This window comes from Durio zibethinus, chromosome 10, assembly GCF_047325235.1.
Source record: "Durio zibethinus cultivar Kanyao isolate XHJ-2024 chromosome 10, ASM4732523v1, whole genome shotgun sequence".
Lineage (NCBI taxonomy): Eukaryota > Viridiplantae > Streptophyta > Magnoliopsida > Malvales > Malvaceae > Durio > Durio zibethinus.
This window is the reverse complement of record NC_143171.1, coordinates 11,648,280-11,675,291: the sequence shown is the minus strand read 5'-3', so window position 1 is coordinate 11,675,291 and position 27,012 is coordinate 11,648,280. Positions and strand designations below refer to the sequence as shown.

The window sequence follows — 27,012 nt, the reverse complement described above, 5'->3', positions numbered from 1 at the left end:
TAGAAATTTTTACTTTAATGATACGTTTAAAGTTTAATTGCAAAAAATTATTTTATTATTTCTAAAATTTCTCATTTTTATTTTTATTTTTATTATTGCATGAAAGCAAATATCAATTATCATTTATTAAAATTTTTAATCTAAATTTTCATTATTCTGGTAAAATTTTTTTAAAAAAATTTCATTTAAAACTTTTTTGAAAATCACCCATTTGTAACTTTATAGAATTTTATTATCGGAATAATTTTATTTATTTTCGACATTTATTAAAGTACACATTATGCAAAACAAAGGTATAAATATATAAATGAATTGATATATTTTCTCATGCACGGTAATTTTATAATCATTCAATTATTTAGGTTTTGTTAAATCATTTTTTATTCAAACATGTACACATTAATAATAATAATAATAATAAAATAATAATAATAATAATAAAACATAAATTTTACTTGGACTAAGCTTAATTTAAGAAAAAAGTTCAAGGCTAAAACAGCTACTAGCCTACCTTATGAGCCTTTCAAAGCTAATTGGATAAGCCTAAAGACAAGTGGCCCAATATTAATGGCTGCTTGCTTAGGCTGATCGGATCGAGCTATCATGAGTCTGGGTTGGATTAGTAAATATGCACCTAAACTTTCTCTTTTCCTCTTATCAAAAAGTATATCATCTTCACTAAATGATTAAAATATCCAAAATTTTCCTTTTCTCTTTTCCCTTCATTTCCATTTTTCCATTTGTTTTTCTAAATTACTTCTTCTTTCTCTAACTTTCTCAATTCAAATTGACACCACCATAAACATAAAAATCAACACTTTTTGAGGTTATCATCATCATTAGTCGCACCGATTGCCATATACCGGTATCGATTCTAACATAAAGTTATCCAAAATAATCATTCTTTCTTCTTTTTTCCTTTCTATCCCAATAGTTTTTCCAAAATAAGCCCTAAAGGCCTAGATTTAAGATTAAACTTGTCAACTTTAACACTCAAAATACCCATTTTCTGTTGATCCTAATGCCTTCAAATTCAACTATGTTTACCTTATACCAAAGCCTTCTTACACTCCAAAAACAATCCCAAAGCCCCTTGAAATCCTAATCCAAAACCTTAATGAAACCTTATTTTCTTTCTCTTATTTTTTTATGATCTTTTTGGTTGTTTGTGTTTTATGGTGCTTCTCTTTTTCGAGAATTGGTAAAAACTTTTTTTGCTAGGTTTTTTTTTATTGTAGCCTTTGTGTTTTGTTTTTAGGAAATGTTATAATTGTAGGTTGAAGAGGTTTTAATAGTTTGATGGGTGGCTTTCTAAGTTGTTATGAAGGTGTTAAGTGGGTTAGGGGGTTAGTATTTTTGTGGTTTTGGTGGTGTCGGTGTGGTGGAGAAAGGCTTTGTAGTGGTGGTGGCTTTGGTGATCAATAATGGGGGTTTGTACATGGCTGTGAGTTTTGTTAGTTTTTTTTAAAAAAATAAACTTTTTTCTATGTTTGTTTGAGGGTTCGATGGTATAGAGGTAGGAAAAAAATTTTCTACTTGCTTGGTTTTATGTCCCTTATATTGCGATTGAAAGGCTTAATTTAAAAAGCCATTTGATGTTTAAATCTTAGATTTCTTGAGTTGAAGAAGAATTTTAAATGTTGTTGATGCCTTTTTCCTTTCAAAATTTCTATTGTAAAGTAAGACGGGTGGCAACACAACTAGTACGATGGTGGACTAAGGGTTTTTTTGCATGGGCAGTGAGATTAAAAATAGTAGTAGATATGAGATTTATTACTATAATGGTAAAATTAAAATCAGTAGTAAGATATGCATTTGAATATAAACATAGTGATAATGATGAAATGAAGAATAATGAGAAAAGAAAATGTTGTTAAGGACATTAAACTAAAATTTTTATATAATAAAAATTTTAATTTATTTAATATTTTTAAAGTTAATAAGTAATTAAAAATTATTAAAATTACTTATTCAATTTATTTTTTGTTTATTTTACATATTTATTCAATTGCTAGTTTTTATTAATTAGTTTAACCTATAATTATAAAAAAAAATTATTATATTAAATTAAAAATTTTATTTAAAAATGCTAAATAAAAATAAAAAAATGATGTGGTATGAGCACTCGTTTTTACAGTATGAGAGAGATAAAAAGAAAAGCATGGATTTAAAATCTTTACTAGATCTTTGAGCTCTAATGAGAAGTTGAGATAGTTGCACGATGGAAACAACTTCATCACATCACAGTCAAGTGATTTAAATGAGATTTTAGTGTAATTGAGGGTGCTAACCACACCACACCACAACTAGTTGAGGATATAAATGGATTTTAAGTGCTTTGGCGGTGACAATGCATTAATGCACGAAAACTAAAGGAGAAAAAGATGAGAAAAAGAAAAAATAAAGTAAAATAAATTATTATTATATTATTATTAATTTTTTTGGTTGATTATTTTTGGGTTTAGTGAGATTGGGTTCTAAAATTTGATATGAATCTCCTAATCAATTTGAGTTTTTAAGCTTGCAAATTGAGTTTTAACTTTTAGCTCAAGCAATGGATCACGTTTTAATTTTTAACCTAAGAAAATTTGACTTAAAACAAAATCCAATCATACCTAATATGAGAATAATTCAATAAGTTAAATTAAAATATTCGAATGGATTTGAATAAAATTAAGAATCATTTTAAATTTGTTTGAAACAATAGTCAATTTTTTTCAAATAAAATAAGTATCTACAAATTATTATCTTAAACAATATTAAATTATTAATTTATGTACAATATGATTATTTTAGTATTCAAACAAAATAATATTTAAATTTTAATAGTACTAAATATAATGATTTATAATTTTCAAGAATTAATAATTATTAATTAAATAAAACGATTTAAAATTACGAGTGATAAAATCACTATAATAATAATAATATCTTAATTATTAGATTACTATTATACTAATTATGAAAACGATATTAAACATTACTTTAAAAGTTACAATACCAAATATTACCTTAAAAATTTATTATCGAGTTTGGTGAATTAAGCACACTAATGCATTCATGGATAATAGGAATAATTAAAAATTGTAAATTTAAATTTTCAATATTTCATTTTAAACTTTTTTTTATTAGCCATATTTGGTTTGTCAACTTTTTTTCTCTTTAATTTCTTTTTTTTCTTTCATAAAAGTGTTGCCAATTGAATTGTTGTAAAGTAAAGCTGCTCATGGGCCGAGCTAAGATAGCATGATATTCTAGTATTTTAAGCAAACCCAAACCTGGTCCGACTTGACTTTTTGGGCCTTATTTTTTACCAAGTTCATTCCTACGTGTAATAATAAAATTCAAGCTTGCACAAAATACAATTATTTAAAATTGAAAAAAATAATTTTTTTCATTTTTTTTTTTTGTAAATTATTAGTTTAACTAATTTAATTAATTTTAATTGAATTTATGAATCATTTGGGCATGGGTTTATTTTAATTTTGTTGAATGTAATTTCAAATTATATTATTGTTTTAAAGTTTTGAATAAAAAATTAGACTTTATTTTATTATAAGTAATTAAACGAATAGACTTTGTCTATTATAAAAAATAAAGCAAATGGGTCTTATTCCATTATAATAAAATTATTTTTTATTTATTTTTTGAATTGGGCTTGGGCTTTAAATGGTGAAACTTAAACTCGACCTTATTATTTTTTAGACCTCATTTATTTGTCTAGACCTTTTTAATGAGCTTAATATTTATATTTAAATCCTTTAAAATTTTGGATGGATTTTTGGTTCGAACGAGCCGTCTGACCCATGAGCAGGTCTACTATGAAGTATACAACATAAATAAACTATTTTGTTTAATTTTAAAATACAAGTATATATCATCTGTTGTCTAATATGTTCATCTTCAAAACTTGTAATTATTAAAACTTGAATGATTTATAAATTACTTATATTTTGGTTGTTTTAGTACTACATGCAAAACTTTACTACAAAAATAGTAAACCTGATGAAGTCAGAGGGATTATATGCATCCCAACGAGGCCCAATAATACTATCACAGGTAATTTAATCAATTTAATCATCATAATTTAAGTTCCAAAACATCTAAAACTTTATATTTTCAAAACTAACAAAATTTAATTATAATGTAGATTGAGAATGAATATCAAAATATCGAAGCAGCTTTCAATGAAAAAGGAGCTGCTTATGTTCAATGGGCAGCAAAAATGGCAGTCGACCTCGGAACCGGTGTGCCATGGGTGATGTGCAAGCAAATTGATGCTCCTGATCCAGTGGTTGCTCCTATATATTCAATCTCCCATCTTCTTTAGAAATTAATGTTTTTAATTTATTTATAGGCAAAAGTAAAATGAATATATATATATATATATATGTTGATTGTTAAATTTTATTTTGCAGATTAATACATGTAATGGTATGAGGTGTGGAGAAACTTTTGTAGGACCCAACTCAGTCAACAAGCCATCCATGTGGACAGAAAATTGGACATCTTTGTAAGCTTTTACAAAATTCTACTATGCTTTTATTTAGTTCTTAAAAATAAGGAAAAAAAATAACTTCCACTTACTTCAAGTGATAAATTAATGATACTTCTTCAGTCACATTTTTTGTCCACTTTTTTTAGTTTTTCAAAATTATGTTTTGGTTTTTTTAACATTTAAATTTCTTATTTTTCTATCTTTCAAAATTACTTTTCATGATTTTTTTAAAATTTTTATCCATTAAAAATTATAGAACATCAAATATATAAAAAAAAAAATAAAAATTTAATAGTATATAAACTAAAGTTACATAGACAAAAATCTCTCAAATACCTTAGAATCAATCAGAAAGTGATAAATGTTAATAGAGGTTTGGATAAAAATCTTACATTTAAATGATCTAAATAATTTTACTGTGTATTTTGCTCAATTGATTTAAAAAATCTAAATAATTGTCCTTAAGTATTTGATTCAAATAATAAGCCCATGTATCACTCTACTCAAAAAGTTCAATTTGAATATTATTTTTCTTAAAAAAAATCTAAATGTGCTCTTCACTTATTTGTAAAAATTAATATAATACTAAGAGTATAACAGGAGAATTTTCATTTGTTCTAATAAAGATTCATGAAAGTTGTAGTTTTTTAGTGGCAAACTCTTCATTGCTATACCATGTAAAATTAAAAGTAGTTATAACAGGAAAGTTTTACTTAATCATAACGTGTTATGATTGACACAAAAAAAAAAAAAAAAAAAAACTAAGACATCCTAAATTATTAATGCTCTTAGATTTTTAATATTGCTTATAAAAAGTATAAGTTTTGAATATTACTCATACCTAAAGAATATACTTGAAAAAGAAATTTGGGTTTTTTGTTTTTTGTTTTATTATGGCATCTAACTTATAATCTTTCTTGAAGCTATCAAGTATATGGCGGAGAGTCATACATAAGATCAGCTCAAGATATTGCATTTCATGTTACACTTTTCATAGCAAAAAGGGGATGTTACATAAACTATTACATGGTAAGTACATTAAATTTGCTTAATTAGCAAAAGAAGAAAAAAACAGTTTAGGGAAATTGTGGATGAATGTGTTAGTATTTTTCTATATCTCACATGACTTTCCTGATTAAAACAACTCTCCCACTCTCCTTTAAAAAAAAAAAAAAAATTGGTATCTAACATTAATTTCCTGATGAAAATTGAAAACTACCCTTATAATGTAGTACCACGGTGGAACAAATTTCGGAAGGACAGCATCCGCTTATGTGATAACAAGTTACTATGATGAAGCTCCGCTTGATGAATATGGTGAGATTGAAGTTTTATTTTTCCTAGTTTCTTGCAATATTTCAAGCTGTTCATTAAGACCCTTCACCAGCATTAATTATTAACAGTTTTGATCTTCAAATTTGAAAAATGAATTTGTTAAATGGAATGAGTACTACAGGTTTGCTAAGACAACCAAAATGGGGACATCTTAAGGAATTGCATACTGTGATAAAGAATTGCTCTACGCCTTTACTGCAAGGAGTGCAAACCAATTTCTCAATAGGTCAATTTCAACAGGTGATCAATTCCTTTACCCAATAATATATACATATCTATGTGTATATATATCCATTGCTGCAAATTGTTTTACAAGAATTATTTAGAAATTAATATCAACAATAAGCCAATGACCTCTTTTTTTTTATTATTTTTATTTTGGTTTAGGCTTATGTTTTTGAAGAAGAAAGTGGAGGATGTGTTGCGTTTCTTGTAAACAATGATTCCACAAGTAATGCTACTGTGCAATTCCGAAACAATTCGTTCGAATTGTTGCCCAAGTCGATTAGCATTCTACAAGACTGTCAAAATATAATTTTCAACACTGCAAAGGTACGTTAGTTATGGTTTTATAGTATGATCACCCACAGAAACAACTAAATTTATTTCTTTGATTCGAACTGGCCTTTCCACACCCCTTCCTCTTTCCCTAGGCTTTATGGTAGAACCTTAACTTCCAGGAAATGTGCGAATTTATAGTCAGAATTTGAAAATGACAGTTTTTTAATGAGAAAAACTCGATGTGAACAATTTTTATTAAACTTGACTTGCCTCACATCAAGCATTGAGTCGTAAAGATTACATATCCAAATGATAAAGCCTAAAAAAAATTTTAAAAAAAATCACAACTAGATAAATACAAAGATTATGCAATAAAACAAAAATAATTATATCAATTAATCTAATAAACCAAGTTAAGAGTTTTTATTTATGCACTGTCAATGTATAGATTGTATACACTATAAGTGAATCAGATGATACTATTTTATTAATGAGTAACTATCGAATTTTAAAATAAATATAGAAAAATATTAATATTTTTAAAAAAATTAATTCATTAATGAGGTGAAATTATATGATTCACTCATTAATGAGATAACATTATCCGATTTACTAACAATATATATATATATATAATTTATATACTGATAATACATAAAATATAAAAGCCCAAGTTAACTATTAAGTAACAGATTTGCATGTGTAGTCATCCTTCCCTAACCATGCACTATTACATGAGTATATATCACTTATAATTATTGGATTACAATTAATCAATTATTATAGTTTATAATTATATAAGGTTTATTAGAATTTTGTAAATATGAAGACCAAACTTATAAGTGATGGACCTTATATAATTTATTGCTCTGATTAAACAATTACAAAATTATAGTAAAAATAATTGAAGGTGAAATGTTTTTTTGCTACAAAGATTTATAATAGCTTTATATATTCAGTATACAAGCCAAATTTTCTAAGTATTGCAATTAATAAAAAATAAACATTGTTTAAGTATTCAAGCCAAATTTTCTTATGAGATTCACAAAAATTATCATGTTTGGTTCAATAGGAATTCGAATTCCATTCCGGGTTTATTTTGACTGCTTTCAAACTGGCCCTTTATTTGTTTGTTTGGTTCAAAAATGGGAAGGAAAAGAAAATTCTTACCAACTGGTCGATTCTGGGTTTGACCGAAATCATCATTCTCTTCCTCCCCTGTTATTTGCAATTCCACAAAACCAAGAAATCAAATATGTTTTAAACCCCATTTTACCCCAAATACTTTATTAATTTTCCAAATACAAAATCACAAAATCAAACAAGTGATAGTATTTTGACCACCATCTGTCATAACGTATAAGTTCATAAACTTATCATTAAACACAAATTAAGGGTTTGCCATTAATTTTTTTTTTAAGTATGATTGATCATCTAATGAATTTATTTTTTTTTAAAGAAGTTCTAAGTTTGACTTTGGTTCCTTAAAAAAAAAAAAAAGGTTATAATTTACGAAATTAAAACTAGGTTCAGAAATATGATTATATATAAGAAAAGTTATAGCATCCCTATAATATCTATTTTAAAGATGGTACCGGTTGATTTTGTATTATCTAAGCTTTAAAACATATTTATAATTTTATCAAATAAATTTAATATTAAAAATTAATTTTAAAATTACTCTAATAATTTGATAGCAAATTAAAAAAATTTTTTCACCTCAAGAGTATTTATGGAGACTAGTGTCTTACTTTGAAAAGGCCTGATTGTTGGATTCATTAATGTGTTTTCAAAAAATTAATTATTTTTAAAATCAATAATCTTCCAAATAGCTTAGTAAGATTTTATTTCGAGACATATCCTCCAATAGTTTGGTAGAATTTTTATTTAAAAATTTAATTATGAGATTTAAATCCTCCAATAGTTTAATAGGATTAGAAATTTTATTTTTTTATAAAAATGATTAAATCTTCAATAGTTTGATAAGATTTAATTTAAAATTTAAATTATTTAATAGTTTGGTAGGATTAATTTGAAAGCATTTTTAATTAAATTTTCTTATGAAATCTTCCAATAACTTGGTAAGATTTATAATTTGAAAAACATTTTTGAACTCATTGTAGATACCCCATTTTGTTTGGAAATTTTTTCGAGATAAAAAATGGGCTTTTGACCATTAATTGAGCTCGATTGTGAAGCTTTAGGTTTAATAGGAAAATTTTTAATTTTAAGTTTAATTTGACCTTATTTTTGGTTTAATATTATTTTTCAAAAAAGGTAAAAAAATTAAAAATTAAAAATCAAAAGTCAAAAGTAAAAAAAAGTAAAAAAAAAAAAAGAGGGAAAACGTGAAATCTGAGCATCAAATTTGGAAATTGAATCATTACAAATTAATGGATTTTATGATTTTGGGAATCCTAATCTCCATGAAGAAGAAAAATTACAAGAAATCAAATTGCCTAAAAATCAAATCCTTGAAATCAATCAGTTGAACTTTTTCGAATAAAAAGGAGTTGAATCCCTATAAAATAAGGGAGAACAATCATAGAAAAAATTAGACAAAAAATCATAAGGGGATAGAAGGCATAACAAATTCTAGCAATAGGTTTTCTGGGTTGATTTTTTAGTTTTAGGAATTTTCATTTTTGATTTTGGATTCTATATTTTGTCTTGGCATTCTAGTTCAATTTGGTTGAAATGGCTTGCGAATTCCTGAAAATTTTAAATTTCTAGATTAGGGGTTGTTTTTGAAATTTTTAGGTTTTCTAGTATTCTTTTGAAAGTTGTTTCGTAATTTTGGGCTTTGATTTAACTTTGTATTTAGTTTGATTTAGGCTTGTGATTTAAATTTCTGAGGAAATTTCAAATTTTGGATTTAGGTTTAAATTATTGGGATTATATATGAATTTTCCAATGAAAGTTTAAATTTTACGGTAAGGGTTATGGCAGCTAGAGAATTTCACGGTAGTTGGAATTTGGGATTCTCACCATGTTCTAGGTTTTTTGGCTTGCATTTGGGAGGGTTTGAATTTTTCGTTGAATCTCTAGAAAGAAAGTTTTTAGAGAGAGAGTGGAGAGACTGATTTGAAGACAAACACTAAAAGCTAACATTTGTACCAACTCTGTATGATGTCATTTTAAAATAGGCGAGGATTTGTCTGACCAAAGTGAACTCGCGCATCTACTCGCTTTGAATCTGACTTGGAGCGCAGGTTTTTTATTTCATTTTTTTTAATTTGATTTTCTTTTGATTTCTTTTTTGGTTTTATTTTTATATTTTCTTTTTTTTAATTATTTAAATCATTAATTAAATTTGAAAGAATGTGAACAAATTTGGTAAGTTTATTTATGAGAGATATATATATATATATATATGTATATTGCATGATTGCTAATTACTTGTAGGATGCTTTATTATAATTGCATGATATATTATGTTATTGTATGATATATTTATATTATTTATGATATTTACATTATTTGCATGATGGTTTTTGTATGATAATTTTTGTATATTTTAATTGATTTTTTTTTCAAAATTAAAAAAAAGGCTCTCAAAATAAAAAAAAAAATGTTCTTCAATCCTACCAAACTATAGGAGGATTTAAATCTTGAATCAAATCTTACCAAACTATTAGAAGACTTAATGATTTTCTTGAAAAAATATTTTTTAAAATCCTACAAATATATTGAAAGATAATTCTTGACGGAAAATCTTACCAACATATTAGAAGATATTTCTAAAAATAAACTGTTTTCACAAACAAATATATTTTCAATCTTACCAATATATTAGAGGATAATTTTTGACAAAAATTTTTTCTAACATATTGGAAGATATTTTTGAAAATAAATAATTGTCATAAATAAAAGTTTTTTTACAAAGGAAAAGAAAAAAATGAATTCGAAGATAGAGTTTTTTTAGAGTGAGATACTAGTTTTTATAAATACTCACGAGGTGAGAAAATTATCTTAAATTGCTACCAAACTATTGGAGTAATTTTAAGAATAATTTTTAATAATTAAATTGTTTGGTAAAATTACAAAGAGACTTTATCGCTTAGATGATTTGAAATTAAATTGAACATTCTTTTAGATGGGCTCTATAAGGATACTATAACTTTCCTCACGCATAACTGCACTATCGAACTTAAAATTTGATTTTGTAGACTAGAATCTACTATTTAAAGATATCTAAGTTAATCATAAGACCCTTCTTTAAGTGGGATAAATTCAGTCAGGTAGCCTAAACAAAAAAGATTGTTGGTGACTTATTTAATCTATGTTTAGCTGTAGGTCCATGGAGTTATATGTTATGACAATCACAAAAATCTTCCAATAGTTTAGTAGGATTCATGGATTTATTTAAAAAAATAATTTTGACAAAAATTAATTTAAACAAAATGAATAACTAAAATTTACATGACATAAATTAAATAAATAACAAAAAAAAACCCAAAAAAGGTTAGTGGCTAGGCTCAAGCTTGATAGTGGCTTGGCTACAAAAACCAATGATGACCTGACGATTCGATGCATGACTAGCTCGAGACTTGTGAGATACAGGTTATTGGGTCATAAGGCTGCAGCTCAGGTCTACAATTGGGTTGATGCTTGGAGAAATTATAAATCATCATTGAAATCTATAAATATCATCAAAATTTCCATTGGGAACTTCAATGCTCATAAAAATGTCACGACAATCTAGAAATCTTGTTAGAAAATCGTTGATAACTGGAAAAAGCCTAAAATTTGAACTTAATTGCCTAAAACTTTTTGGCTATCAAATTCTTCTTGTGATTGTTGTGTTAGTAAGTGATGAATTTTTTGGCATTTATAGGGACTTAATCCTAGTTTAATAAGGATTCTAACTTAATTAAAGATTATTCTAAAAATTATCTTCAAAATAATCTTAGAATTTCATCCTCATACTCACCTATTTTTTCAAAATCAAACTCTTTAAATTATATCAACACATTATGTATTTGACAAAGAAATTGATCTCAGTACAAAGCCCTTAATTTGAATGAATTCCTATCCTCTAAGAATTCATCCTCATCCATACTTCTTTTTAACTTTTTTTTTTGTTTAAAAAAACAAAGAAAAGATAATTAAGAAATAAATAAGGACGTATAAGAAATAAATTACTAAATAAAAATAACTAATGAAGATAAATAACATATAAAGATAAATAAAAATAAATAATAAAAAACTTAACATAATAAAAAAAAATTGGGTTTTTAAGCTTAGACCCAATTGGGTGCAAATAATATAAAAAATCAATACATCCCCAAAAGTAATTTTAAAATTTTAAACCCTAGATAAATTAAGGTCTCTACACCATCGATGGCAGGAAAATCATTAAATAACAACCAGTATCATCCCACGAGAAAAGCAACATAAAAGTAAAAAAAAAAAAATGAAAGTGAAAGAAAAAGAGAGAGGTAAGAGGTCGATAGTGGTTGGAGAAATTTCAAGTTAAGCTTACAAGGTGAAAAAGTTAGGTGAGGGAAGAGACATATTCCATTTTCAGACAATTTAAAGTGTGAAAAACATTGTTTTTTAAGGTGAAAACCATGGACTTAGATGTAAGATCTATGTGGTTTTAAAAATTCAAGTGGATAGACTTGGAAAAAAGGCTTATATGAGTATATTGGTGAAATATGGTGGAAATCAAAGCCAGTCAACGATGGCAGATAGCAATAATCAGTATCAATCAGTAACAATGGTTGAGGCCAATTAGATTTTTAGAGAGAAAGGCTATAGTTTTTAGTAAGTGAGACAAACAAAGAAAAATGGGGAGCGAGATAGAGAAATAGAGGAAGGAGAGAAAAAGGAAAGAAAGAAAAAAAAAAGGAAAAGAAAGAAAAAATCAAAATATTTTAAATAATTTTAAATAAATAAATAAATAATTAACAATTTATTTAATTTTTGTATGGTAATTTTTATTATTAATAATTAATTCTTATTAATTAATTATAATTAATAATAAGATAGAAATGAATTAATTAATAATGACTTTTTATTAATTAATTATTATTTTTTATAATAAATTATAATTAATTTAATAAAGGGTAACATAATATTTTAAGCTTATTTTAACAAAAGTCTTTAAACTAACCAAACATGTTGACACTAATTCCTATTATATTCCATTCTAATGAATCAAACATCATAATAATTATTTTATTATACTCATTCTCTTTGTTATTTCCACATAATACCTATTTCATTTCCCTTTATTCTATTTTATGAACCAAACGTACCATAAGTGCTTAAAATGTAAATAATTTATTTATTTTTGTAGGTTACTTTTGATTTTTGTTCCATGCAAAAATTTATACAATATCTTATGAAATAAGAGAAATCTGTTGTTGCTTAAATTATTAGGTAAACACAAAGCCAAACAAGAGAATAGCCACATCAAGCAAAATATTTAATGCAGTTGATAGTTGGGAAGAATTCAGAGATGTCATCCCAAACTTTTCAGATACCTCACTTCAATCAAATTCATTATTAGAGCATATGAATACAACCAAAGATAAATCTGATTACCTTTGGTATACATTAAGGTACCTTATAGATACATACATATATATATATATATATTTATATCTTAAGTACTTGATTTTGTTGATCAAATTAAATATATTTATGAGAATGAATGAATGAATGAATGTTAATAATTTACATGTTGAAACAGCTTTCAACCCAATTCATCATGCGAAGAACCTGTGTTTCACATTGAGTCCCTTGGACATGCTGTGCATTCCTACATCAACAACAAATTTTTAGGTACAACTTTCGATTTTAGATTTTTTTTAACATGTGAAATTACAAAAAAAAAGATTTATTTATTTGGTAACAACATAAAATAGTTTATAGTTGGTTGAAATTTGAATTTAATTAGTCTCATCTATCTTAAAATTTAGTCTTTCTATTTCAATTTTAAGGTGCATTTGGATGGAGAATTTGAAGAAAATTTTTTATTTCAATCGGGATTTTTAAAATTATAATAAACTTGTTTGGTAATTTAAAATGAGGAATTTAAAATTTTAAAGAGAACTTTAAATGAAAATATAAAGGCCAAAAATTTTCTTTTCAAATTTCACCTAAATAGTGATGAGAATATTAATTCAAATCTTAAAAGATTTGACAAAAGATTCATTTGAGATTTTTTTTTGGTTTAATTGGATATTACTTGATGAATAAGAAGACTTGAAAAGTAATAATTTTAAGAGAAAAATAATTCTTGGTGGACAAGTTACTAGAATTATAAATAGTGAGAGATTTTATAGGATAAGGTGTGAGAAAAAGATGTATGAAGGTTACAGAGTTTCACACCTTTTGAAACTAAAAGAGATTGAAAGAGCCATATGTGTGTAATTGAATGTTTGATGTGTGGATACTCAAGGATGCATAGAGGATAGGAGCAGCTACCTCCACCATTATATTGAAAATACATTTTACATTAATAAGTTACCTAAAATTTTAATGGTTCTTGGAGTTTACCCCCCACTAAAATCTAAAAAAAAAAAAATTAGAATTATTAAAAAAAACCAAAATTTTTAATTTCTTGTTTTTTGCCCACTAAATTATTAAAAAAAAATTAAAGTATGAGCCTTTTATAATAGTGAAAGGTATATAAATGTATTAATAAAATAAAACAAACGTAATTGAGCAAAGTAATGGTCTCAATTTAAATATAAAATTATTATTAGTAATTAATATAATAATTTCATTTGGCATTAGTTGAAGCTAACTCCAAAACATTTTCAAAAAGTTAACAAAACTCTAAAACTTTAAAAAGAAAGAAAATTGTAATGGAAAAAAGAAAAGAGAACTATGTATTAGTAATCAAGCAATTAACTAAAAGAAAAAACTTGTGGAAATTAATTTAGTGTAAATACTGAAATAAGATTTTTACAAAAAAAAAAAAAAACACTTTGGGACCTTTTTTTTTATTTTTTAATCAAGTAAGCTTATTTGATAATTTGAATTTTTTTAAGTTCGTAGATTTAGATTAATTTTGATAAATTGATATTAATATTTTTTTAAGTTATCAAATTCTTTTTTATTTTTTGAAGTTATGTGGCAATTTTATTATGGCTTGTATAATGAATTTATTTAATTATGACATACCAAAAGTGAACTTGGATAGCATTTCTTTGAACGTTGGATCAAAATTTGTTTCTAAATCAACTATATATGAAAAAAAGTCAAAAAAATCTTGCAAAGAGTTTATAAAATTGAATTTTTATATTTTTATAATTTTTATACAAATATTTTATTATTTTAAATTTCTAAAGGTGTTTGATATTATGTGTTAATGAAATTTATTTTAAGTTATAATAATTCTAAATAAAATAGTGTAAACAAATATTATTTAACAATTTGCCCCTAATAATTATATATACATTCTAGATTCATCCTTGTGAATACTCTATAGAATTAGAAAACAATGAAAATGGTTATGGGCATGGATGTTTTATTTGGCATTGCTCCATAAGATTAAAGGAGAATGAAAATGTCCATGAGTGTGGGAAGTGTTTGTTTGGGTTGAGATTGATTTATGTATGTTTGATTGGGTTGAATCTTGATATGTTTATAATTCTCTACAATTAGTGAATATTTTCTGTTATTTATAGATGTAGGCAAGTTAAATATCAAATTACGTTAAATTATTGTATCTTATGTGAATGATTTAAGATTTGATTATGCTTTCACTTGTTTCAAAATTAATTAATGTGACTTGACCTAACAAGTAATATCAGAGTTTTGGTTCAAATGTAAATGTAAATGGGATACCATACATTAGGCATCAAAGCAAGATAGGATTTGAATTGACAATTGAATATTATAATGTTGTTATGAGGATACATATGCAGAATAAGATAAAGATACATAGGACAAAATGATTAATGTAATACTTTTATTGCATATGGAGTCAAGCATGTTTAGTATAAATAACGATGATTTGGTGAAAGTTGAGTCAAGGTAAAGATTTGGGAATATTGACTTAAATTTCAAAATATCTGGTAAGAGATTCATATGAGATTTTATCAAGAGTGGCTTTGTATTGTTTAATGGAAAAAAAACAGTTGAAAAGTAAGAATTCTAAGAGGAAAAGTATCTTGGTGGGAAAGTTAATAAGCTTATAAATATTATAAGTCTTTATTGGATAAGGTATGAAAGAAAGATATAAGGAAGGTTGTAGGATTTTATGGGATAGATACCCTATGAGATTAATAGAGATTGAGAGTGTTTATGGGTGTATGTGTGTGTATTTGTTTGAATGTTTAATGTGTAAATACTTTATAAAACTAGAGAGAATAAGAGTATCTATGAGTAAAAATGTTTGATTTGGAATTGCTCCATGAGATTAAGGGAGAATGAGAGTCTCCCTTAATTGGTGAGTATTTGCTTAAACTTATATTAATTTATGAATGTTTGGATAGAGTTGAGTGTTAATATATTTGTAATTATCTACAACTAATAAATATTTGTTCTCATTCATGAATGCAGGCAAGTTACATGTTGAATCACATTAAATTTTTATCTTTTGTGTAAATAATTTATGGTTTGATTATATTTCAACTTATTTGAAATGTTGATTAATGGGGCTTGACCTAATAAATATGTGGTATTTGGAGGGAAAAAAAAACAGATAGATGGTATTCTTATTTCTTCCACACATGGGCAAATTGAAACACAAAAGTTAAAAAAACAAAACATTTTAACTTTAACTTCAAAACTTATTTGAAAAAATATATTTTATATTATTAATAATATCTATATATTCTTACATATTGTAATATTGCATTTCCTTTTTATTTTTTTATTTCTAATATCATTATTTTTTTAATTTTTTATCACGCCAAATTCCAATAGTCAATTAAAAAAAAAAACCATACAAGCAATAAAATTATCAATACTATTATTTTGACTTGTTGTGTTAGCTTCATTTCAAAAATTTTCATTCAAACACACTCTAATAAATTTAATCCCTAAACTTTAGTTAAATGTAGAATTAAGGAAAATTGATCACACCTTTAAAATTTTACCTTAAATCAAATAATAAAATGTTTTGATGATGAGTTGACATGTTGATGAGGTGGCTTAGTTTCTTTCTATGTGGCACAAATAAGTCTAAACAAATCATATTTTTTTTAATTAAATAATAATTAATTTTTTAAAGCTCTAGATTTACAAATTTTAGTATTTTTCATTAAAAACAAAATTTAGTGTGAAATGACTAAAAAGATTTATGTTGGCATGTCATATCATCAAATAAAAAATTTGCATGATCAAATTTAATTACAAAATTTTAATGAACCCTTGTATTATCTTTAAATAAGCTTTTGATCGATAATAATATATGCCAACTAATTCATTAAAATTGGGGTAGAAGAAAAGAAGTTGGTTGACTTGAGATAGTAAATGGATCAAATTCAAACTTCAACTTTTGTAGTGTGAAATGGAAAGTGATTGGCTTAAAATGCAAAAGCGTTTAAATTAAAAGATAAATTTCATCCAAGTCCTTTAGTTTTGAACATAATTTAATACAAGCCCATTAGTTTGAAAAATAGACAACCCACCCTAAACTTTTTAACTTTGTTAACATAATTTAAACAATTATAAAACAACCCTTCAAACCTAAATTTATTCTATTTATATATATTATTTTTTATTCTATATATCCATTGAATATATAGTAGCGAAAATTATTTGTATTTAAACAGTACAACTCTTTAACTTATGATTACTTATTATAAATGATTTTTAATTTAAAATTAATAAGTTTGTCATCATTATATTTCCACAAACATGTAGATTTAAGTTTAACATATATACGAATATTATAATAACTAAAACTAAATTGACAAATATTCAATTGTAATATTTTTTAACCTATCTATTTTCATATTATATCCTTCATGTTTCTTTTTTTTTTTCTTTAAATTGTTAGATGCCAAAATAATATTACATGCTTAATATATTCATTATGTTATACATATATTTATATATTAGCTTATATTTGTAAGTTTTGTTTTTATATATTGCATCTAAAAATATTTTTTCTCTATATTATTAATAAATTTGATATATTTTGAGAAAAATAAAATAATTTATTATTATAAATTATTACTTCAAGTGAGTATTTGAGAATATTGACTTTTTAGGATTAAAATGGTATTTAAATGAGTTTTTTAACAGAATAACTAAATGATTATTAACATATATATCTACTTGTCCTATGAAATTGGAAAGCTATGGGTGGGTTATGTATTTTTAAACTAATGAATTTGTGTTGAATTATATTTAAAACTGAAAGATCTAGATAAAATTTACCTTAAATTAAATGATAGGATGCCATTGTAATCTATAAATAAATTTATTATGTATTGATTAATCTCAATTTTTTCTCAGAAGCTGGACATGGAAGCCATGATACTAAAGGATTTACCATGGATGTTCCAATTAGCTTAATTGATGATGGTATGAACAATGTATCAATACTTAGCGTTATGGTTGGGTTACCGGTAATCATCTTAGCCCATGCACAAACTACATTGATTCTACAAATTAAATAAATTTTCAAAGGTGATGTTTAAGTTAAAATGATTGTTTGTTTGTTTGTTTGTTTTTTTTTTTTTAATATTTTGAAGGACTCAGGAGCTTTTCTAGAGAGTAAATTTGCTGGATTGACTAGAGTCGAAATTCAGTGCTCTAACACAGACTTATATGACTTTACCAATTATACATGGGGATATCAGGTATATTTATTTTTCTTCCCAAATACAATCTCACATTAAGTCTGTTATTTGATGCCCCTAGCTATTTCCATATACATTTTTTTCTTCTCCTAAGCAAATCATTCACATTTACTAGAATGTGGGTTTCACTTGCTTTCTTTTCTTTTTTTTTTCACCTGAAAACTTACATTTACATCGAAGAAGTCAAGACATGGCCAAAAGTCTTGTGTTTTGTTGATAGATTATTAGATTTTTTTAATCAACCAAAATATATTACTGAAGATCATTACATTCATTGTGGATCATGTCTTGGATAATGGATGGACATTCCCTGATCCATATTTCATTGGAGGCAATATTCAAAGGATGTTTAGCTAAACAATGACCAATGCCACTGGCTTTCCCATTGACATAACCTAACAGGGATGACCTTAAGGTTCGATCTATGGCCCTCACGTTTTCCAAAATATTTCCCACGTTTGAGAGGTCATCATTTCCTTACTCGCACCCCTTAATCACTTGCATGGCATCACCTTCAAGAAAAACACATTCCAGTTTTAAGGTTTTTGCTAGTTCCATTTCCTTGGATGCAGCTAAAGCCTCAACGATACACGGGTCTTTCACATAATCCACCTTTGCAGAAGCAGCACCCAGGAAATGTCCTATGTCATCCCTCATTATGAGCCCAATCCCCCCCATACAAGCGCTTAGGTTTAGTGCTCCATCAAAAGTCAACATTGCATGTCCTCGGGGTGCTGTCTCCCACTTAGCATCAGGTTTTGGGAGTATTGTTAATTGGGTCTCGTTAGCCTGTGTATTCGCACAAGTAGTTACGAGCAAAATTAATCATCTTTTCTGACGTTTGGTGAGTCCCCTTTTTCACAGCTTGGTTCTTGGTATTCCACAATGCCCAATAGAGCACCAGGCCATTTTCCAAACTCCTATGTACACTACATCTGCTATTTCTTCAATCCTGCCTCTTTCTGCTGACAAATTTATATTCCTCTACCTGGGAGGCACGTCAGCCTGGTTCTAAGCTGACCTAACACTTTCACAATCCCACATGGCAAGTGTTATTGTCTCCTCAAATTGGCCACATCTAGGACATGTTGTATCCACGTCCATTCCTTTTTGCCTAAGTCGTTGATAAACAAGAAGGAAACCTTTGTTTAATTTTCACCCAAGCATTTTAATATTTTTTGGGATCCCCAATCTCTACAGTTTCCTATAGAAGCTCCTCTCCAGGTTAGACCTTGGTCCTTCACCAATGCTTCTATCGTGCTCACTAACCAGCAATCTGTACAGACTTCTAACAGAGAACGTCCCATTTTTTCTCAATGTTCTGTACCCTTACATCTGCATGGTTCTCGTGACTCAACGGAATCAAGTGGATCTAATTTATTTTTTCCTCCGTGAATAAGCTCCTGAGTGTCTTTACATTCCAACTCCTTATATGGGTGTGAAGAAGCTCTGCCATGGTTGCATCCTCTCATAGTCTTTCATGTGTCCCTTTCCCATACGAAAGCACCATGTTGTCAGGCAACCACTTATCTTTCCAGATCTTAATTTGGTCTCTATCCCTACCTTTCAGGCAAGGCCCGCCTCAAGGACCTCCCTCACCAACCATATACTCCTTTAAGGAAGGGACGGGTTACCCCTCAGATTGCCTCCATGAAGTTGGTATTAGGGACATATTTGTCATGTAACACTTTATGGGCCAAAGAATCCGTGTTCATAAGCACTCGCCAACCTTGTTTTGCCAAAAGACTCTGTTAAATAGCTTAAAATTTCTGAACCCCATTCCTCCTTCCCCTTTGCTTGTACACATTCTTTCCCATTTTAACCAATGAAGCCCCTTCCCATCCTTTTTTTACTCCACGAATACTTACTAATTATGCTGTTTAGTTCTTGGCAGAATCCCTTAGGCATGATGAAACAACTCATGGCATAAGCTGGTATTGCTTGTAATATCGATTTTATGAAAATCTCCTTTCCCCCCAATTACAAAGTCTGGTTGCTCCACTGCCCTCTTTTGCCTGAATTCTGTCCACAATATTTCTGAATGCTCTCTTCTTATTCCTCCCAACTATAGTTGGCAACCTAATATACTTTTCAGGATCAAAAGTTTCTTGCACCTCTAGTCTTTGCTTTACACCTTCTCGGCATGCTTCACTAACATTTCTGGTGAAATATATAATTGATTTCTCTAGGTTAACCTTCTGGCCTGAACCCTCTTCGAACTTCTGTAGTACATGCCTCACCCTTTCGCATTGAATTTGGCTTACCTTATCATTTTCGAAAAATAGGTGATTAGTTCAAGGCCTATTCCTACTTGCGCTAACTCCATTTAGCAATCCATCTTTTTTATACTTCATCAGAAGTGCTGAAAAGCCTTTAGTACATAACAAAAACAGATGCGGCGAAAGTGGGTCACCTTGGCGTAATCCACGTTTGGGGAGAACATATCTATAATATCACCATTGAAAACTATAGAGTAAGAAACAGATGTGATACATTTCATGATAAAGGACACCGGCCCATTGGTTATGGAAACCTAGCTTGTAAATAATGGGTTCCAAAAATGACCATTCGACCCTGTCATAAGCCTTACTTGTTGGGCTAAAAGACTCCAATCCAATCACACCAGCGGAAGCAAAATCAAATAATAAATCAAACACATAAGAGACAATAATTTAACGTGGTTCAGTCCAACTGACCTACATTCACGGATGAAAAACAAGATCAACTAGTTGTAGAGAATTACAAACTTACATCAAATCATCAACCTCACTCAACAATCAATACTCATAAGACACTCTCAATCTCCTCTAGTCCTATGGAGTATTCTCAACCCAAACAAATATAAACTCAAACCCTTGTGCAATCTTTCAACATAATCAAACACATACCCATAGGCTCTCATATACCATACCTATTATGCAACCTTTCAACATAACCAAACACATACCCATATGCTCCCATATACCATACCTATGTAAACCGTCTCAATCTCTTCTAGTCCACTCACAAACAAACATACACACCCATAAGACGTAAAGCCCCAATACTCTTATGAGGTGTCTATCCCACAAAACCCTACAACTCTCTTACTTCTTTTTCTCATACCTAACTTTGTAGAGACTTCATCTATTTATAACAATACAAACTTGCCCATTAAGAATCTCTCTCCTCTTAGAATTCTTCTCCTGTAAGTCAAACTTACCTATTAAGAATCCCTTTTCTTTTAGAATTCTGCTCTTGCAAGTCAAACTTACCTATTAAGAATCCTCTTTCTTTTGGAATTCTTCTTTTACAAATCTTCTTGTCCATCAAGCAATATCTGACAAATCTCAAACAAATCTCTTATGGGATTTGAGTCAATATTCCCAATACTACTCACGTCCAGCTTGAGAGCAACGTACCCATCCCAACCAAATCGTTTCGACTTAAGCTTATGGATCATCTCATATGCAATCAGAACATTATTAAAGATAAGTCTACCAGGCACGAACATACTCTAGAACTCACTAACACAATGAGGAAGGACATGCTTAAATCGATTTACAAGGACTTTTTCCATGTTCTTATAGGATACATTGCAAAAGCTTATGGGTCGGGAATTGGTGATCTTCCTAGGATTCTTAACTTTAGGGATCAGAACTATATTAGTACAATTAACATCACCTAAAGTTTCATTCCCATTCACTACAAACAAACAGAAATATGTTATATAATTTCCTACAGTATTCCAGAACTCTTGATAAAAGAGTGCAGGCATACCATCTGGGCCCGATGCTTTTGTTGGGTGCATTTGTGTAAGTGCCTCTTTGATCTCCTCAGCTGTAAACTTTGCCACAAACTGTTCATTCATCTCAGATGTCACCTTTGAGTCCACAGCATCCATAATATCCCTAAACTGGCTCGGTCCTTGAGTTTCAAATAGTTATTGAAAATACGGAACCGCCACACCTTGCATCCATTTTTTATTTTTTTTTAAGAAAAATTCGAGATAAATAGATTGTTCAATTCTTTAAAATCGTGTCTAATAACTTAAGATAAATAATTATAGGTTATGTATTCGAAAAAATCTCAATAAATAATTATCGACAAAATTTAAACTCGAAATCTTTTCATCGAGGAATTCGAGCGTTAACCATTTTTCATCATCATTCTATGTCCTATTCTCATCTTCCAGCCCTTTAATATTATTATTTCTCCTTCTGTTTGTCGCTTATGCATGGAAATAAGAGGTATATTTGTCTTTTTTCCGGTAACGAGTTCACCTTTGATATCTGAGCCCAATAGATTTCTTCCTTTTCCACGGCTACATTGATCTCCCTCTTGATTTCCGCTGACCGCCGCATCACATTAGCATTAGGTTCCTTTTTTTTTCAATTCGACAAACTCTTCTGTTCGCTTACAGAGCTACCACGTAAATTTATCAAGCCTGGATTTGTTCCACATTTCCAAGGCTTCCTCCACATGCCTTACTTTTGCATGAAGTCCTCGCCGTGTACACTCAATCCATGAGTTTTTGATGATGTCTTCTGTTTCCCCTACTATCAACAATGCGACTTCGAAGTAAAATCTTTTTTTCTTATTTCTGCTCCTCCGTGCCACCTGCATCCTTGATTATCCACCAGGATTGGGATGTGATCAGACACTGATGAAACCAAATTTGTAACCGTGTATAGCGGGAATAGCTCCATCCACTCTTTGGTTCCACAACCCTTTGTCAAGCAGTTCTCTAATCACCGACTGGTCTTCATTCCCCCTCTCCCAAGTGTATCATATTCATCTAAAACCCAGGTCCTCCAGTCCGGCCTCCTCTATTGCGCATCTAAAAGCCTCCATATGCCAAGCCGGTCGAATATTGCCCCCAATTTTTACGACTCCCATAGAATTTCATTGAAATCCCCTACTCAGAGCCATGGTTTATATGGGTGTTCTGCGAGACTCCCCAATGTCCTTCATGCACAGTGTTGGTCAGTAGTCTTAGGCTCCCTATAAAAGTTCGTAACCCTTCATTCAGTTCCACATGGTTCAGAGACCTCCATATCAATATGGTAGCTGAAAAAACTTAGAAGCTTGAGATCAAACCCTTCCTCACACACCATTCCCATCCCTCCACTGTGACCTATTGCATCCACTCCAACTACAACTTTTATGCTACATTTTCTTCTAATTCTGTCTTGATCTTTGACCTTCAGTAATGTCTCACTTACAAAGACAATATCAAGATCTTCCTTTTTCATTAAATTGTGAAGAGCCCGAACTGTCCGTGGGCTCCCAAGTCCACGGCAGTTCCATGCTAATGTTTTCATGGTTCTTGGCGGGATTGGTAATCGGTCTCTACTGTTCTGTTTCCTTGTTGTTGAGCTTCAGATCCTTCAACTCTACGTATTTTCCGTTGTGCTTCAATTTCCATTAAATTATCTTCTGGGGTATCGGCTTAAGCTTTCTTACTCCTTGTCACTGTTTCAGCATCTTGCATGGTTTGAGTAGGCCCCCGTTCCAACTTTTTCCACTTTTTTTGCTCCCTTACGTGTTATAAATTTCATCACGTCCTATGCTTGTCTCTTTTCCACTGTCACCCTACGTCAATTCCTACATGAGGTTCTCGTGGACCTTTTTTATGGGGACCTTAGTTTCAATAGTCTCAACATCTGTCTTATTGTTCCCCCTAGCATCAGTTTTCAAAGTGGCTACCTTTGATATACCTTTTACACTGAAAATCCTGCGCCTTTGGTCTCCTACATGGGTTGTCAGTGCACTAACCATGGTTGAAGGCCCACCTGAGACTTTATTATCACCTGTAAACCCATGCTATTCACATGATGTTGTATGAAACATATTCCTGAATATTCTTTATCCCCTCTGTCTTTCCCATGTTTGCATGTATTCAATCCCTGATTTTCCATCCCGAGATTGCATTCCAATATTAGTTGAACCTTGTCCCGTGTTTTCCTCCAAAAATAGAACATTCAAGCCGTTGACTCTTTTCATTATTCCTTGCCCTACCTCGCCGGGAGCTGCCATCTTCGTCCTTGGTTCGGTTTGCACTTAAGGCCGATGATGAACCTTCTCTTGCATATTTCTTTTTCAATGGTGAGGCTCTCAATCACTCCTCATATTGCTGCTTGCTTTGTCCATATCCATTTCTTATATTGATAGCTAATTCACACTCTGTATCAATATGACAAATAATGCCACACCAATAGCAAACATTTGGCAATATTTCATACCCCAACCTTCCTAGGAAATCTTTTCCTTCCATCCCTTTGATTAATATTGCTCTTCTCAATGGCTTCCGAATGTCAATGACAGCTCTAAAACGCACAAATCTGGCCCAGCCCCCTCCATCCAATCCTGCAGCCACTTTCTACAGTTGTCCTACTTTCCTTCCTATGCATGTTGCAATTTTCTGAGTCATCCCTAGTGGAAGACCATAGACACGGATCCAGAAGCTAGCCTTGTGACATTTGTAGTCTGTCAAACATAATCTTGATATGTAGTCATCTATTAGCAACAGATTTTTGTCAGAGGACCACGGAGCTCCCTTTAGAACCCTATTTTTGTCAGCTTTTGTGGCAAACTTGAAGAGAAATAGGTTATCTTCAAGTATCATGATCTCAACTTCCTTTGTTGTTCTCTATATAACTTTCAAAGTGCTGATCATGGCTTCCTTATTAAAAGATCTAGACGTTAATAGCCTGCCCACCATCCACCTCTCTTCATTAGCACATGGCCCTTCTAGTGCACTATCATCTGACTGAACACAGCCCAACACCTCCCCCGTGAACGAGTGGTGTTTGCGTAAACTATCCAAATCCTTCGCCATCTGCTATACTAAACCACCACCGAACCCTACTGTTTACCTCGCTAACTAGACTAAACGCCCAAAGACTTTGAAAGAGTAGTCTTGGGATAGACTCTTGAGACCAAGACTTCACTTCTCCTAGTTCAGGAAGCTTTTTTCATATATCTCTTTATTCTAGTTTGTTATAGATTATTAGAATTTTAGTTTCAGTAATCAATGTTTAAATCTGACAGTCTTAATTATCAAATAAAAAAAGTCAAGTTTAAGTATGACATGGACATAGACCATGACAAATACATTTTAAAAGAAGAAATTAAATTTATGTATGTGTAGGTTGGTTTGGTAGGGGAGAAGTTACAAGTTTATAAAGAAGAAAATTTAGAGGAGGTGGAATGGACTGAGATTGATCTTTCTACAAACAAGTCACTCACTTGGTATAAGGTAAATTAATTATTGAACAAATTTCTTTCATTGTGAATACATAAAGATTTGCCATAACAATTAAGTCTATATAAGTGATTTGCCAGACTGTGTTTGATGCACCCATTGGAGATGATCCAATTGCCTTAAACCTTAGTTCAATGGGAAAAGGAGAAGTTTGGGTGAACGATCAAAGTATTGGTCGCTATTGGGTTTCATTTCATACTTCTAAAGGAAATCCCTCGCAAACTTTGTAAGTATTCACCCTACTTTTCAATATTGAAGTCCCTCTATTTTGGATTGCATTAATGCATGCCATTATGGAAATATCCTACACGTGAAGTAACTTCTCATTACAACTAAACAATGGAAGTATAACATCCAAAGAATTGTATATTCATTTAAGTTGGTGATGCATCCATCCTACTTACATTTACGTTGTTTTGGTTAATATTGTAGGTACCATGTGCCTCGCTCATTTCTCAAACCTTTTGGAAATCTATTAATTGTACTTGAAGAGTTGAATGGGGATCCTCTTCATATTTCTTTACACACCATTTCAATACTCGATAATTTTTATTCACCAATTTCTTACTATCATCTCCCTCACTAATATATAGACTACATCCCCTTATCATTGTGGAACTACTCTCCTTGTATATACGTTCTTTATTCTACGACTCGATTTATATAATCATGTGTGGGAATGTGAAGATTTTTTCGAATATTGGATTAATTGCACCATTGATACTTTAAACTATTGCAATTGTGCAATTTGCTTAAATTCATGATAATTTTTTATATATATTATAAATGAATATTAAAAATTTTTTTATATCTATCCCTAATTAAACATGCATGCACCAAATAATAAAAAGAAAATGAAAAAAACACTCTTTTAGCATTCAAAAAAAATTTTTTTTTTTGTATCTAATGCTGTTAGGATTTGATTTTTAATTATTAAAATTAAGTCAAACACTTTACTACTAAACCACGTTATTGTCGGCCCTTGAAGTCAACTTAAGCAAACTATTAACTGTTAATGTTGGCAAAACTTGAATATAGCTGGAGATATGGTAGTGGTCCTATCATAGAAATTATTTTGGTATCTAACTAAGCCATGTTATGTTGCTGATATCTGTCTCTTACATTGTAGGCACACCAAACATGCACCCAAGTTCACCTAACTTTCTTAAAATCCTCAAGTTAAACATGAAAATGGCCCATTTACTATATAATTTTTGTCAATTTCATATTTTAAAAAATAAAATTATTACTTTGATACTCAAACTTCATCCACTTTAGTACTTGAGATTAATGTTATAAGTTAAATTGCTAACGTAATATGCATATCCAATAAAGTACTGACACATGTCAAAACATTCAATCAATGTCTAATCATTAATTTTTACTTCAGCATTAGAAGAAAATTTCAAAAAATTCTAAAATATATTTCAAAAATTTTAAAGATATGAAATATTTTTAAAAAATATAAAAACTAAAATATTTTACAAAATTATAAAAAATTATAAAAAATTTTGAAAACTTAAAAAGTTCAAAAAATCTCAAAATTTTAAAAAGAAACCCTAAAAAATTCAAAAAAATAAAAAAGAAAACTTTAATGAAAATAATTTTTTTTAAATAAAAAAAGATTGAAAAAAACTTTAAAAATATTGAAAATAAAA

At 29.0% G+C, this 27,012-nt stretch overlaps 1 protein-coding gene across 3 annotated transcripts in view; it reads left to right on the top strand.

Annotated features, from left to right (window-relative positions):
• Nucleotides 1-26,077, top strand: part of LOC111292640 (beta-galactosidase 6) — a 31,037-nt gene extending 4,960 nt beyond the window's left edge. Inside the window, exons 5-18 of one of the 3 annotated variants that reach the window (XM_022885116.2) lie at nt 3,967-4,059; nt 4,151-4,294; nt 4,419-4,513; nt 5,422-5,527; nt 5,731-5,815; nt 5,955-6,073; nt 6,221-6,385; nt 12,722-12,903; nt 13,035-13,126; nt 17,762-17,874; nt 18,001-18,108; nt 25,241-25,348; nt 25,435-25,580; nt 25,787-26,077. In XM_022885116.2, coding sequence (XP_022740851.2) covers nt 3,967-4,059; nt 4,151-4,294; nt 4,419-4,513; nt 5,422-5,527; nt 5,731-5,815; nt 5,955-6,073; nt 6,221-6,385; nt 12,722-12,903; nt 13,035-13,126; nt 17,762-17,874; nt 18,001-18,108; nt 25,241-25,348; nt 25,435-25,580; nt 25,787-25,940 — 1,710 coding nt within the window. In that variant the 3' untranslated portion in view covers nt 25,941-26,077. Of the gene's footprint in view, nt 1-3,966; nt 4,060-4,150; nt 4,295-4,418; nt 4,514-5,421; nt 5,528-5,730; nt 5,816-5,954; nt 6,074-6,220; nt 6,386-12,721; nt 12,904-13,034; nt 13,127-17,761; nt 17,875-18,000; nt 18,109-25,240; nt 25,349-25,434; nt 25,581-25,786 lie in introns of those variants that run through there. The other 2 variants (XR_016345773.1, XR_016345772.1) reach the window with 2 other exon arrangements.
• Nucleotides 26,078-27,012: the final 935 nt, after the last annotated feature.